The following is a 15545-nucleotide window of genomic DNA, read 5'->3' as shown; positions in this document are numbered from 1 at the left end:
ATCTTAAAGCCATGAATGAATTAGGCCTTGCTACTCCCCAGGGGATAAGGACTTATCATTCTCCCGGTTTTGCAGAAGGGGAAACTGAGGCATAAAGAGGGGAACTGGGCTGCCTGCGATCACGCAGCGAATCAATGGGAGAAGCGTAACAGGAATCCAGGAGTCCTGAGTACCTGCTCTAGCTACTAGATGGCGCTGTGTCCCAAGTTATATACAGGATGAAAGGGCAAGTTCCCAGAGGGTTATACTCCTCTGCCGTGTACATTGGCCAAACCGGACAGTCTCTACGCACAAGAATAAATGGACACAAATCTGACATCAGGAATCATAACATTCAAAAACCCGTAGGAGAACACTTCAGTCTCTCTGGTCACTCAATAACAGACCTCAAAGTGGCAATTCTTCAACAACAAAACTTCAAAACCAGACTCCAACGTGAAGCTGCAGAACTGGAATTAATTTGCGAACTAGATACCATCAGGTTCGGCCTGAATAAAGACTGGGAGTGACTGGGTCATTACAAAACCTAAACTTAATTTCCCCCATACTAATTTCTCCCTACTGTTGCTCACACCTTCTTGTCAACTGTCTGTAATGGGCCACTCTCTTACCACTTCAGAAGTTATTTCTCCTCCCTTGGTATCCTGCTGTTAATCGATTTATCTCGTTAGACTGATGTAACACTTGGTAAAGCAACCCACATCCTTTCACGTATTTATACCTGCTCCTGTACCTTTTACTTCTTATATCTGATGGAGTGGGTTCTAGCCACTTTTTTCTAGGGTTATACTGATTCTCTGATGACCTTTGAAGGCTTCTGTGAGTGCTGCCTTCTAACCCTTCCCCAATGGGGCAGAGGTGGACAAGGCAGACAGAGTCCTATGGCTGGGACTCTGGAACAAATGGGGCTGGAAACAGAGCAAGCCAGGAAACGTTCACATGCAGGGAATAAGCAAAGGAACCAAGATGGTGGAGCCAGTCCAACCAGGGTAGGGGGGCGGATGTGGCCTTCGGGTTGGCCAGCCAGACCACACTCCTCTTCGACGCAGCTGACGTCACGGGGGGGTGGGTTTGCCGGGACTCCCTGGTTCGTGGGGAGGCTGATCTGTTCCAGGTAAATCTTTGCTGGGATCCTTTGTGTTTCCAGGCAGCAAGTGGAATTCAGCCAAGGAATCTGAGGCGATTCCTTAGCCAGAGGCAATGGATGCTGCTCCTTCTGGCTGGGGGTGCAGAGGAGGGTGATACTGAGTGGGGGTGTGGGGCAGGGGGGTGCTGAACAAACAACCCGAACAGAAAGAAAGAGCAGTGTGTGTTCGGGAAGCAACAGAAAGCGCATTGACTCCATGCCAGTGGCTGGCCTGCCTGGGAAAACACAGCTCTGGGCTGCGGTTTACTTTCGCCCCAAGGGGAACTTTTCACTGCTTTGTTGCCGGCATCGGTGCGGCTCTGAGCTCCTTGCCAAGTTCCATGACTTGGGGGTGGACGCAGGCAACCCTACCTGCATTCCCCACCCCTACTCCGAACCGGAGCTGGGGCTGGAAGCCGGGCTTTGCTTGACAGAGGCATTGGTGGGACTACGGAACCTACTGTCCATCAGATCTCCCCCCTCTCTATGGAGGTCTCTTCTCCAGTGGGAGACGCCGCAGTCAGAGTCTGTGGGGTCTCCCCCACGAGTGAGAGTGGGAGTCTTCAGGGTGCCCTCTACCACCTCTTGGAGGACTGCCCGGTTTCAACCCCATCTCCAGGGAGCAGGGTACGGTGGAAAATACCTGTGTCGGGGCCCTTCAGAGGAGCCACCATTCCTAGCTGCCCTTCCCAATAGCCCTCTCCATGCTGCTCGTGTCCAGCTGTCCCAGACACTGTCACACCTCCCTCTCTGACAGGTGAAAGACCTCAGCCACCTGGGGGCTGAACACATGGTGCTGGGCAGATCGAAGGAGGGGGCTGCCTGGCCCCATTCATCACAGAGACAGATCCAATCGCAGCGGGGCAATCATCATCACTTCGGCATGATGTGTGGCAGTGACCAAGGGGTCAGCCCCAGCCCCAGGCTACAAACAGAGGCAGTGGAAACAACTGCTTGATGGATGCAAGCCTTATCTAGGAGCCAGGGGTTGTTTGTGTGTGTGTGCCTAGGTGAGGGGACGCCTGGCTGTGCACGCATGAGGGCCTATATGCATATACAGCTCTATGTGGTGTGTATCTGGCATGTATAGCTGAGAGTGTGTGTGTGCTCTCCGTGTCTCCATGTGCAGGCATAGCCCAGCGGGCAGGGTGACTTGTTTGCCTTCTTCCTGTTCAGTTTCCCACGTGCAATCTCCTGCAGCTGCCTTGTTTGACGGCTGAACCCTCGTTATTGCTAAAATCCAATCCAATCGAGCCACTCAGCAAGTAGCGACGTGGGCTGGAGCCACGCTGTGCTAGCCAGGCTCGCACTGTTGTCAGGAAACCTGCAGGGATGACAGATGGCACGTTGCTCCCGAGCCATCGGCCAGAAGCACAAAGCCTCTGTCATTCAGACACCCCAATGCTACCCCAGCTGACATTTTGGGGAGCCTTTCCATGGTTCCGATTCCAGCTCTGGGGGTTCTGGGACCTTGGCCCCATTTTTTTCCTTTTTAAAGTCACTGGCTTAGTAAACTCTGGAATGGTTCTTCCGCTTCTTTCCCAGCTGGAGTGGTTGTCTCTGGCTTCCCGAGATCCTGTTTGCATGCAAATGAATGAATATTAATTCAATTCTAAATAATGACTAGTAACAACAATATATATTCCCTTCCCTCTGAGGATCTTATTGTGTTTCACAACCGTTCGTGAATTCTGCCTCGGGACCTGGCCAGGCCCAGATGAAGACAGTAGCACTCTAGGTCTGTGCGTAAGGGTTGCGGTTTCCTGAGTCAGGTGACTACATCAGAAACGCAGCTTTCATTTTCAAAAGGCAGTAGGTCTCAACCTCTCGTGGCTGCAAGGGAAAGCTTGAAAATGTGAAGCAAATGGTGTCTGCCTGAGTCTGCAGAGAGCCTGGTGCAGCAGCTCTGAGAGCTGTGAACTGCCCCATTCATCGCGAAGGGGGGCTAATGTCAAGATCTGTTGTTCTGGGGGAAACCTGCCCACCTCACGAGGAATTTGCATGTGGCAAGAGTAGACGAGTTCAGTGGGCCCAGCCCTGGGCGGTAAGTATCGTAGGCTGGGGGGGGCTGTGCCTCCCCAAACAGCCAGGTGTGGCCCCGCCCATGCTCCACCCCAGGCCACTACCCCTTTGCTTTCCACCCGGTGCAGCTCCAATAGTCTTCATGGCCCCAGCTTGGGTCTCACCTGCGCCGCCCGCCTTCCCAGTGCTCTGGGGCGGGGGCCAGCAGCTGCGCTGGGAGGACCTCTGGGCTCTGACCGGGTGGGTATGTGTGTTTGTGAAAGGGGCGGGGCTGGGAGCTAGCCTCTCCCAGCTGGCGGTTCACACGCCGCCCATGTGCCCAGCACACCTATTCTTGATTCATGCCATTCATTGCCTCCTTGCTGAGACTGCCAACATAGGGGCCAGTCGGTGTCATGTGTAATAGGTGTTGAGGGACCTCTGGGCTGAGGCCCATCAAACTCATTTCACATAGATCAGATAACTTTAGGCTGGCTTTGAATCACTGACAAAGGTGAAAGGCTCTTTATCCTGTCACCAATCCCCGAGCTAGTCAGTTGCTCCCATACAGACATTCCAGGGTTAGAACTTCATTGGCAGATCCAAACCCTCTGAACCTTCACCCCACATCCTGCCTCATTCCCTACATGCTTCGTACAGAGACAACTTTTCCCTCCACCTGCCTTCATGAAGGTCATTACTCAGTGGCCAGTAGAAGCTCTTTAAGAAAACCAGCATCTATATAAATCCAGTCCCTAGTGCCCTCGCTCCACACTGGGCACAAAACATGGCTTCACATTGCTCTCACGTTGGCCACAAACTCATGCCCAGCGGTTTCAATACTCAGGATTCCTCCCAGAAAGCAGCCCAGGATGTCTGGGATTTAAGGTGGCTTTAAAGGCAGCCTTAAAAAAAAAAATACACACAAGGAAACAATCTTTCCCCACGTTAACCCAGTGTATTTGCATGTATTGGACTGGAAAGAGGAAAAAAGGTCAAAAACAGTATTTTTCAGGCCCTGCAAAAGGACAACAAGCAGCTGGCAACCTGCCCTGTACCAGCTATTATATCATGTGTGCCAAGGTTACACAATGTGACCAACTCTTGGGGGAGGCTAGTGGAAGCAAAACGAAATCAAGAAGGTGGCTGGCTCCCTGTTTACTGAGGACACCCACAAAAGTGCTGCTCAGAAGACGGGGGTGGGGGTTCTGCAGAAAATTTTCATTTTGTGGTCATTGGGACTACACATTTACCTTAATCATGAGATCAATTGTAAAAAGTACATGAAAGTTCATAAGATGTTACAATAGCCTGTAATAACAATTGTTGATGGAAAGTAGGTCAAGCTGTTTTTCAATAACTGTAATGAACAGATGCAAGAGAACCAGACAGACTACATTAGTGCAAACAAAAAAGGCCACATTGATATGATTCAAGGATTATGTTGAAATCATGCTTGGTGAAGATAGAAGTGGAACCAGAAATTAATGAATGAAAATGGATGTGTCAGATATTGGGCCTAATTGGTGGACAAAATAAGGGGTGGGCTAGTCCAACCATCACTCCCTTTTTTGGTCCTTAAAGAAAAAGACTTTGTGGGGGAAAGACAGAAGAACAGATGGAGGCCACTGGAGCAAGTTTCACCAGCATGGCTGCCACCCACAGTTTCCAAAGTCCCTGGGTCTTCATCCTCGTAATCTTAAGAGATGTCCTGACCAGACCAGGTCAGAGAGAGGGAGCTAGATAGCATCACACATCTGCCTCCTCCAGCTAAATCCAAAATGCCACCTGGGATGAAATGGGATCGGACTGTAACAACAGCCACCGCAGCCCTTGTTAAGGTCTTTGCTTTTCTGCGAAAGGACAGTTATTACCATCTTTGAGACTCGGTGGGTGAGGTCATATCTTTTATTGGACCAACGTCTGATGGTGAGAAAGACAGATTTTCGAGCTCTTCTTCAGGAAGCTCGTCTCTCTCGCCAACGGACGTTGGTCCAGGAAAAGATATTCCCTCACCCGCCTTGTCTCGCTACTATCATGGGACCGACCCTGTGTACATCTTTGATGCTGTCAGACAAGGGGGCTTTTCCTTCGAAAACCTCTCTGCAGCTCAAGGGACGTGCTGGAACGAAAGCCTTACTCGGCCCTTTACGTTTCAAAGGCTTCCGCTGTTTTCCCATCTGTTTTCCCCCCTTCCGCTGTTTTCCCTTCCGCTGTTTTCCCATTCCGCTGTTTTCTGCCTCTTTAACGAAAGGCTAGGAGGGTTTTCAGGGCTGTCTTTGCTGTGACGCTAGGCAGGCTGAGGTCTCTACCCCGGCCCTTGTTTAATGCTGTTGGACAGTGAGTGGGTGATGTTAACGCCTTTGGCCCATGTAGTCCAGCTAACTTAACCGACTGCTGCACCCTGCACCCACTGCAAGGAGCTGAGCTCCCAGGGTGCCCCGGTGCTGCTGCCAGGCCAGCTGGGGACTAGGGCTGGGTTCAAGCGCACGCAGCACGTGGGGGTAACCTGACCCTGACTGCGCGTGCGTCGTAGAGCACATTTCCCCCCCCTCCCGTTCGCGCCTGAGATTACAGCTCGCTGGGGCCACCTGCCGGGCGCTTGTCGCCACTGTCCCCCTCCCAGCCACGTTCTAATTGGTCAAAGCGCCCCCCTCGCTCCAGCCAATCGGAGTGCGGGTACGTTGCACTTTGCTTCCCTTGGATTGGGCGCGGTAACCGCGTGCGCGCGTACGTCCTGATTGGCGGCGCCGTCCCGGGGCGCTGCCCGGTGATTGGAGGGGGCGGAGTTTCCAAAAATCGGACGGGGACAGGGTCGAGCGGAAGGGAGCGAGGCCGGAGGGGCATGCAGGTGGGAGCGGCCCCCCCGGAGAGTGCTGCGCCCCCCCCCCCCGGAGAGGGTCCTCTCCCCCCCCCGAGCAGCCCCCCCGCAGGAGAGTGTCCTCTCCCCCCCCCGCCAGAACAGCCCCCCCCCGGAGAGTGTCCTCTCCCCCCCCACGCCAGAGCGGCCCCCCCGCCCCCGGAGAGTGTTCTCCCCTCCCCGAGCAACCCCCCCCGAAGAGTGTCTCTCCCCCCACCGCCAGAGCGGCCCCCCCCCCAGGAGAGTGTCCTCTCTCCCCCCCCCGCCAGAGCGGCCCCCCCTTAGAAGACTGTCTTCCCCCCCCGCCAGAGTGGCCCCCAGGAGAGTGTCCTCCCATCCCCGAGCAAACCCCCCCCCCGAAGAGTGTCTGTCTCCCCCCCTGCCAGAGTGCCCCCCCCCAGGAGAGTGTCCTCTCTCCCCCCCCACCAGAGCGGCCCCCCCCCAGGAGAGTGTCCTCCCCCCCGCCAGAGCGGCCCCCCCACAGGAGAGTGTCCTCCCCGCCTCGCCAGAGCAGCTTCCCCCCTGCCAGAGCAACCCCCCCTGAAAAGTGTCTCTCCCCCCCCACCGTCAGAGCAGCGCCCCCCCCTTCCCTGGGGGTGCTGGTTGTCTTGGATTTGCGCTGTATACATTTCTCTGAGGCCTGGCTTCTCAAGCTAGGGGTGTTGAGCAGGTGTCAGAGCTGCTCCCCTTCCCATGATACACTGGAGGGGAGTCTCAGCTAGACTGGAGGGGCTTCCACTGTGGAACAGGTCGATGGAGGAGCGAAGGGCCCCACAGTGGGAAAGCTTGAGAACCGCTGCTCTGATCTGTATGCCTGGGTGTTCACATGGCCCTCATCCCCCTGGTATCTAAAGCCCAGATCCCCAGTGATATTTAGGTACCTACAGGAGTTAGATGCCTAGATACCTAGGAGGCACTTAGGCCCAAGTCCTTCAAAGAAACAATTGAGAAATAACTTCTCTCTGTTTTACTCCTGGAAGAGTCAAACCCAAACACACTAAATTCTCTTAATCAGGCAGGTTACACTGATTCCGTGTGTCCATATGTCTAGAGCTGTTGTAGGAGAGCTAAATCTTTGCATTTAGTTCTAAGTACCGTGGGACCTCTAGTCCTTTGGATCTCTTGTGGCAGGGAGTTCCCCAGTCTAGGCCCGACTGCTGTCTGAGTTCCATCTCCTGCACTCCCTGTACTAGGTCAGCTGTTTTCAGAGTTCTGGTTTCAGAGTAACAGCCGTGTTAGTCTGTATTCGCAAAAAGAAAAGGAGTACTTGTGGCACCTTAGAGACTAACCAATTGGAAATCTCACTTACCCTCCCGCTGACTTTGGTCTCCAAACAAAAACAGTTGCAAACGTTTGGTGCGGTCGTGACAATGCATTTGTCATACGCTGGCTGAGCGTAACCTCACCTGTTGTCCCCAGACGTCTTTTGTCTGTCCAGGAAAGTAGAGCATCCAAGTTTGGATCAGCACCGCAAGAGACTAGACCTTTGCCCTCTGTTAGGACATGGAACCCAAGGGCTGGGGAGCATCGTTTGCTAGGAGCTGGGGTAGCAGGAGAGTGTCAGAGATGGGCTCGGAGCGGGAAATGCTGGAAGATGGCAGAGGCTAGGGGTGTGGGTGGGAAGGTGTGTTGGATGGGGAGGATTACAGGCCATGCACTGGCTTTGTTCATCCAGAAGATTCTCCCTGTTTATTGCAATGTATGTCTCTCTTCACCAGGACTATCAGAATTTGCCGATTGACATCCAGACAAGCAAGCTGCTAGGTAGGATACTCGCTCCTGTCTCTGGCTGGAGAGGGAGGGCATTGTGGTGCATGCACCGGGAGAGGGGCACATGATGGAGAGGGTGAGGGGTTAGGTGGGCCAGAGAACTGGCTGTCAGCACGCGCAGAAGTTTCCTTCCACCGTGAAGCTCATGTCCTGATTTCAGCAGGACTCAGGAATGAGGAGAATTTTTCTTCATTTCTCCCGTTGGAATGAAACCCCAGAGGAAGCGGAGCAGAGTTGCCCCTGTCAGCACAGGCCTTGTATAGATTAGTGGGGTCAGCGTATGGGTGGGATGCTGGCTTGCCAGTCCTGGCGACTGGAGTCCTCCCTTAATCCCCCGAACAGGCCGGGTGCGGATCCCCAAGCACGCTGACGTGCCTCCTCCCTGCTCAGGGAAGTAAGAGAGAAGTTAGTTTATTCTTCATCTCTCTCTGCTGAGACAGGCAGCAAGGAGTGGGCGGGGAGCTTGTGGTGCAGCCCCCCCGGAGACCCTCCAGCTCAGAGAGGCTACTGAACAGCCGCCAGAGGGTGATGATGGCTTCTAGTCACTACCCATTTTGACCGCGTTTGCAGCAGCTGCCTAGAGATGAGGGACTCCTGTCCCTGAGCCAATGACCAGAAACGCCCCCCCAGCAGTGCCCTCCCTCTGCTGTCTCCCGGCTGCCCCTCGCTCCCGCTGGCGGACACCGAGGTGTTTAACGTCCGTGTGTCCCCGCTATAGACTGGCTGGTGGACAGGAGACACTGCAACCTGAAATGGCAGAGCCACGTGCTGACTATCCGGGAGAAGATCAACGTGGCCATTCAGGACATGCCGGAGAGCGAGGAGATCAAGCAGCTGCTCTCGGGATCCTGTGAGTGGAGCTGGGTGGGGGGAGGATCTCCCTGACGCAGGCTTGGGTGCCAGCATCTGAAGCAGGGGTGGCGGGACCCATTAATGCAGGGGATTTGCCGTGAAGGCTGTTGACGTCCATGGGGCCTGGTCAGTTGCTTGGCATTCTGTGGCCCCAGTAGCAGTTCGCTGCTGCGATCGAGGGTCGTGAGCGTGTCCATCCTGGGGCTGAGGTGCTTGTGTGTCCCCCTCCCTGCCCCAAGTCACCTCTCGCATGCACTAGGCCCATTGCAGATGCCAGAGGAATCCAGCCCCAAGGGCTTCGGGTATTACAAACGTCCCTGTTTAGAAAGGAGACAGAAGCCCAGTGACATGTGCCCCCTTGCCCTGTTGCTGCCCCAGCGTACAGTGCCAAGGGTTGGAGCTGTGCTCAGCAAACCTGGGCTCCTCACCCTGTCACCCGGGGCTGAGGAGGGGAAGGGCATCGCATCCCGTCTGCTGCCGTCCCAGCTCTCTCTGTCTCATTCCAGATATTCACTATTTTCACTGCCTGAGGATTGTGGAAATTCTTAAAGGGACCGAGGCCTCCACTAAAAACATCTTTGGTCGCTACTCTTCCCAGCGTATGAAGGTGAGCAGCCCGTGGAGTCGGACTTGTCCAAGAATTTGTCAAGTTGGTTCCACTTTCAAGCAAGTCGGGCTGGGCTGGGCTGTGCTGTGCTGTTAGCAGGATGCATGGAGCCAATGTCTCTAGGGTGCCGATTCGAATCCAGCCTGAGTCAACAGCAATTAGAAGCTGTTGTTCTCTGGGGCCTGTACAGCGGCCCCTATGTGAAATGAGTAACAATAATCCCTAGCTCTTATCTAGTGCTTTCCATCAGTGTCATCATCTCCATTGTACAGATGGGGAAACTGAGGCACGGAGCAGGGAAGTGATTTGCCCCAGGTCACTCAGCAGGCCTGTGGCAGAGCCAGGATTAGAACCCAGGTCTCTTGAGGCTCAGTCAGGTGCTGTATCCACTAATCAACCCAGATGGGTGGATGCCATCAGTTCAGTGCCTGTGTTAGAGGGTACCTGGTGCACAGCCCACCATCTCAGCTGAGAGGCCCTGCACCATTGAGCCACGGGTCTGCGGGAAGCTTGTGCTGCCATTGCCTGATTGGCTCTGGGCACCTTTCCCAAGCACTGAACTCCCCCTTCGCCGCCAAGTGTGGCCGCGTGCCCTGCCCCTGCTTGTTCTTTGGCTCTCACACTGCATGGGCTGGTGCTCAGGGGCTTTGTGCTTCTCCAGCTGCATTTGGCATCATCTCAGCCTCTCCCTTCTTCTGCTCTCTGTTCCAGGACTGGCAGGAGATCCTGTCCCTGTATGAAAAGGAAAACACCTACCTAGGTAAGGCAGCCTCACCTCACCGCAGTGGGACATGCAGGTGTTTAGCAGGGGGCAGCCGCCTGCTTTCTTCCTGCCGGAGCTCTGGGTCTGACTTGCTGGGGATGGCATCTGCCTGGCGTGTGCTCACCTGTACTCCCAGCTCTCACGTGCTGAGTCAGGTCCCTGCGTCCTGTCCCATCCCCACTTCCCTCAGCCTTTTGCAGCCCGTATAAAGGAGTCATTCACCCAGAGCTGCGTGAGGGCGGGGAGCACAGAAGTCGTTCTGCACCGGCGGCACTAACCATCTCAGCAGTTTCAGAACTAAGGCACATAGGCAAGGATGGCGGGGACGTGGCAGCGGTGGCATGAGCACTGTGCCCGTTCTGGCATAGAAGCCTTCGCTCTCCCGGCCCACTGCTCAGCACTGGAATTGCATGTCCTTAAAGTGAGTGGTGGGGCTGGGGCAAACGGGTCAGCGCTAGGAGAGAGAATCCTCCTGCGGCCTCGGCTTAGGGGCTGTTCGGCGCCATAACCTGGGCGCCTGCCAGCGCTTGGCCTGGCTTTCCAGGTAGGAAAGGTCGGTGCCCCACGCGTCTCCTCTCTTGTCTGTCCCTTCCCCCCCCCCCCCCCCAGTGGAACTCGCCAGCCTGCTCCTGCGCAACGTCAGCTATGAGATCCCGTCCCTGAAGAAGCAGATCAGCAAGTGCCAGCAGTTGCAGCAGGAGTACAGCCGCAAGGAGGAGGAGTGCCAGCTGGGGGCCGCCGAGATGCGGGAGCGCTTCTACGCCTCCTGCAAGCAGTATGGCATCACTGTGAGTCCCTCGCTGGGCCCAGGAGGGGCCGGGCCTGCTCAGAGAGTGTGGGCAATGCCTTAGCCCCACACAGCGCCCACCGTGTGCCCCCCTGTGCCCGGGAGGGGCCTGGCCTGCTCAGAGAGCCTGGACGCTGCCTTAGCCCCGCACAGCGCTCGCCATGTGCCCTCCGTGCCCGGGAGGGGCTGGGCCTGCTCAGAGAGCCTGGACGCTGCCTTAGCCCCACACAGCGCCCGTCACGTGCCTCTCTGTGCCTGGGGTGTGCTGGGCCTCTCCTTTCCGAGAGGGTCCCAGCTCCCACCACCTCTCCCCATCGCTTAGATCCCTGGGCCTTCATTGCCCTCTCCAGTGACCCACCCCCATGGTATTCGACCGCTCTCAGCACTGCACAGCCATTCCCACCAGTGCCCTGAACAGCCCTGCCCCTGGCTCTTCCTCAACTGCCTGTTGCCAATGGCTCGTCCCAGGAACCTCCCCGTTTCCAAACCTCGGGGCCTCGCCAGGACCCTGGGCATGCCTTCCCCGCACCCCTGGCAGGCTGTCTGAGCAGCCGAGGGCCAGATGTGCCTGTCCTAGGGGGACACCTGCCTCTTCCACCCCCGCACCCAGTATTGAGCTGGCTCCTTGCGCCCAGGCTGCTAGTGCCAGGTTTGTGCCCGTGGGACTGCTCGTGCTACCACTGCTCACCCCTGCAGATCCACTGGGCTCCGGTTCCTCTGCTTCTCGTCAGCTGCCCCACCTGCCGCTTCAGCACCACGTGCTGACAGGACGATCGGATCCACTCGCTCCTGCCTGTTCTGCGCTCCAGCAGCTGAGCATCTTCCCCGGGGGCTGTCTCCTGGCAACCCCACCCCAGCTCCCCCTGGCTCTGTTGGTGGTCTCCTGGCCTTAGGCCAGCTTGCGTTCCAGCATTCTCTAGGGCTCCTTCCTCCACCCATTGCCCTTTGCTGGGATCAAATGCTCCATCCTGGCAGCCCAAGCTAGCCCTGTGGTTTGGCTGGTGACCTGAGTACCCGGGTCCCTGCTCTAATGCGCCCCGGCTTGTTCTCACTGGGCAGGGCGATAACGTGCGGCAGGAGCTGCTGGCCTTGGTGAAGGACCTGCCGGCGCTGCTGACTGAGATCGGGGCCGGGGCCCGGGTGCTCTCGGAAGCCATCGATTCATACCAGGCCTGTGTGCAGTTCGTGTGTGAGAGGTAACCAGACACTGGCACTGGGAACGCCAAGCAGAGCGAGGGGGGAGGGAGACAGGTCCCTCTCCTCTCCCCCAATTCGAGCAGGTGTTGATCTTCTGCGCTGAGACTCCCTGTATTCCGGAACTCAAATCCGGAGGTGTTAATGCTGCTGGGCTGGGTTGCGCCCAGTCTGGGCATGTTAGGGGGCAGGCAGGCCAGATGTGCAGAGCCTCTGAGAGGGAGGGGGATACTGGAGCTTCCTTCTGCTCCAGTGTCTCTGTTTCCTTCCTCCCCCATCCTGCTGGTATGTGGTTTCTGGAGATCTAACACACACACACACCCCCCCCGGCGCCATGGCTCTGGTTTCACACCCACCTTTGCTGCTTAGTTTCCCAGCTGAGATCTGCCCTTGGAATTTGCTGATTGTGGAAGCCCTGGGCTTTTCCTGGCTGTTTTGGGCCCGTCTTTAAATACCCCCGTTCCGGACAGAGCACTGCTGGGCTCAGTCCCAGACCCTCTCAGCAGGAGTGAGCTGCCTGGTTTGCTGGCTCCTCGGTGACTCTCCAAGCTTCCCCATCCCTCCTTGGCTGGGAGGATCAGAGACCGCAATAAGCCTGCTTTAAATCCAAATAAGGTTGCTGTGACTGCAAGGAGAAAGGTGGCTGTAAATTGCCATCCCCGGGCTCTATGTTCCCCCTCTTTGAGCCACCCACGTCCAGCCGGTGGCAGTGCTGGGAGAAGGGGTCGTTATCTCAGTGCTAGAGAGTCGAGCGGGGTCCTTGTTGCTGCTCCTGGCAGCCGCTGTCAGGGAGATTCCCCGCTCAGAGCTGAGCTGAGGCCCTCACAGCTGATGCAGACCCCCAGCCTGCTCCCCCGGAGCCCCGTGGCACTGCGTGCATTGGTGCAGCTGGCAGGAGCAGAACCGGGGGAGGCAGAAGGGCTCCCAGTGCCCGGCTGCCCTGACGCTGCCCCGGCCCTGTTGTGTGTTCCAGCTCCCCGGAGCGGGTGGTGCCCCTGCTGCGGCACGTGCAGGAGCGCGGGAACACGACCGTCTATGAGTGGAGGAGGGGGGTGGAGCCCACCACGGTGGAGCGCCCACAGGCGGAGGAAGTGCCCGAGAAGCAGGACGAGGAGGCGGTAGGTGCCGGCCAGGCTGCCATCGAATGGAAGAGACTATGGCCCGAGGCGGGTTGCTAAGCAGGTGGGCCCAAGTCTAAATGCCCAGTTTGCCTTGCATGGTACAGAGGCGTGGGGCAGGCCCAGTGAATTGACCCAAACTCAACCCAGTCTTTCCTGATAGGCTTATTCTCATTCCCAGCCAGGCCGACTCAGCCCTGCATCTTCCCCAGGGAGAGAAGTTGAGTCCCAGGAGTTCACTGGCAGGCAGAGACCTGAGAAAAGCAGGTCCTCTCTGCTCTGCATGGAGCTCACAGGTCCTGTGGTTTGCTCTGGGGTTTGCTCCTGGGTCCTTGGCCAGAATGTTCCTTCCCCTCCATGCTGTAGACTGCCCCGGGCGCTGGTTCCGCCCCAGAGGTGGCTGCATTTCTTTGCTGGGGGAAGGAATCTCTAGCGCTTGGGGGGTCCTTCAGTGCAGTGGAAACATACAGGATCACCCTCCTCCCTGCGCTTTCCCGTGCTGCTTGGTCATGCCGAGGTACCATGAGAACCGGAGGCTCCTCCAGGACTTCTGGCGTGATTTCCAGCCTCCCGGAGAGCACCTGAAACACGCTTCTGAGGGTCACCCCTGGCTTGTGTGAAGGGGACACTGGTCTCCCAGGTGCTTGGGCAGCATCTTCCAGAGCGAGCCGGGGTAGCGCCTGGGGATCCAGAGCAGTGAGAGGAGAGGTGTCTCCGTGGGCCAAGGAGATCAGCTCAGCCTGGAGCTGCTAGCTAGAGAGAGCACAAGGGCAGGCAGCCCCATGCTCCAGGCTCTCGCAGCCTGGTGCTGATTAGAGCTCCTCTCTCGGGGGGTGTCTTGCTCTCCTCATTGCAGATCGACTGGGGGGACTTAGGGGTGGAGTCCGCACCTGCCCCCGTGGGGGTTGATTACAGCATCTCCGGTGAAGACGGAACCCAGGCCGAGGAGGTGGACTGGGGGATCTCACTGGAACCTGACCCACAGGTGGGTGTGTGCTGTACCCCTCTTCCCCCCTCTGAGCAGCCACCAGCCAGGCAGCTACTCACCCCATGGGGTCACAGCTGTGCCCCACAGTACAGGCTGGATCCGGGCTGGCTGGGACCCTGGGGGAAGGCGTAAACTGTGGAGGCAATGTGGCCTAGTGGTTAGAGCACTGGACTGGGACTCAGACCTGGGTTCCATTCCCAGCGCTGCCACTGGCCCCGCTGAGTGAGTTCCTGCCCCATGCCTCAGTTTCCCCATCTGTAAAATGGGGATGATCCTATGTAAAGTGCTAGCTCTTGGCTGCTTCTCTCTCAAGGCGAGGGCAGCTCAAGGCTCCCATCCTGGGGGCGGTGCTATGGGGCAGAGCGCCTGTTCTTACAGGAGACTGCGTTTGACTTGCTGCAGGGAGCCGGCACTGACGGGATAGACTGGGGAGACGGGAGTGGCGGTGACCTGGTGCAGATCACAGTGCTGGAGGCTGGCATCCAGGGTAAGGTCCTCGTTCTCTGTCTCTCCACAGCCCCGGGGCAGCTGGCAGTGTCAGGGGCAGTCGAGCAAATTGGGGTGGGCGGCTGGTATGGAGACAGGGCGGGGAATGTACTTGGGAACCGTGCAGCTGGGATCGTAACCTCTGCCACCCTCCAGTGCCTGTCTGTGACCTTCTCCTTCCCAGTCTCTAACCTGAGCCGATATTGGCCTCAGAGACTCTGTCACACTGGGGTGCTGGCTGACTCCCTGGCGGAGCTCGGGGGTGTTGGTGGGGGGAATTTTGCTCGGAAGGGACAGGGCATGGGGGCTGAGGTTCCCAAATGCGTGGAGCCAGCACAGCTCTTCCTGGGGGGGGGGAAGGGAGTCAGGCCACTGGCCAGCGGGGCACACCTGGCACGTGAGTGGAGCTAGCACCAGAAGGAAAGTCAGGTAGCCACTAGAGGGCGCCAGGGGATGGCACGTCCTGCCTCGGGCACTGGGTTCGCATTGGCTCTCAATGCAGAAGGATGCCAGGTCTGGAAGGAGGCCGGCTGCTCCCCTGGGGGCTTCGCCAGGGCGGCTGGGCCCAGCGCTGTGCTCGCCAGGCCGGTCTTGCTGGGCGGCTGCCCCAGGAAAGCATGTGGAGCTCTGTGGTGAGGGGCAGTGACTCGAGGCAATCTGGTGCCCGGGTGGGGAGCCCACCCAGACCCTCCGCGGCTGCTCAGTGAGGTCTCCCCCTGCCCTGTGTGCTTCTCCTGTTCAGTCCCAGATGGAGTCGCCCGAGGGCCTGATGCTCTGACCCTCCTGGAGAACCCGGAGACCCGGAGCCAGTTCATCGACGAGCTGATGGAGGTATCCCAGGACAGGGCTTAGCACACACTAAGGAATTAAGGGGGAGTGGGGTATGTTGCTATCCCCCTCATACACCTGGGGAAACTGAGTGATGGAGCAGCCTAAGAAATACTGCCTCAATGGCAAAGCCTGGAATAGAACCCAGGAGTCCTGAGTTCCAGA

At 57.4% G+C, this 15545-nt stretch overlaps 1 protein-coding gene across 2 annotated transcripts in view; it reads left to right on the top strand.

Moving 5' to 3' along the window:
* Positions 1-15545, top strand: part of CDK5RAP3 (CDK5 regulatory subunit associated protein 3) — a 28461-nt gene that overhangs the window by 10483 nt on the left and 2433 nt on the right. Inside the window, exons 1-11 of one of the 2 annotated variants that reach the window (XM_074941042.1) lie at positions 5854-5978; positions 7706-7751; positions 8476-8607; positions 9116-9216; positions 9928-9976; positions 10589-10767; positions 11826-11962; positions 12934-13078; positions 13935-14063; positions 14469-14553; positions 15295-15383. In XM_074941042.1, the coding sequence (XP_074797143.1) occupies positions 5973-5978; positions 7706-7751; positions 8476-8607; positions 9116-9216; positions 9928-9976; positions 10589-10767; positions 11826-11962; positions 12934-13078; positions 13935-14063; positions 14469-14553; positions 15295-15383 (1098 nt within the window). In that variant the 5' untranslated portion in view covers positions 5854-5972. Of the gene's footprint in view, positions 1-5853; positions 5979-7705; positions 7752-8475; positions 8608-9115; positions 9217-9927; positions 9977-10588; positions 10768-11825; positions 11963-12933; positions 13079-13934; positions 14064-14468; positions 14554-15294; positions 15384-15545 lie in introns of those variants that run through there. The other variant, XM_074941041.1, reaches the window with a different exon arrangement.

Source organism: Natator depressus, chromosome 27 (genome assembly GCF_965152275.1).
Source record: "Natator depressus isolate rNatDep1 chromosome 27, rNatDep2.hap1, whole genome shotgun sequence".
In the NCBI taxonomy this organism is placed as follows: Eukaryota; Metazoa; Chordata; order Testudines; family Cheloniidae; genus Natator; species Natator depressus.
Note: the sequence above shows the minus strand (reverse complement) of the source record. Positions and strands in the feature narration are given on the sequence as shown.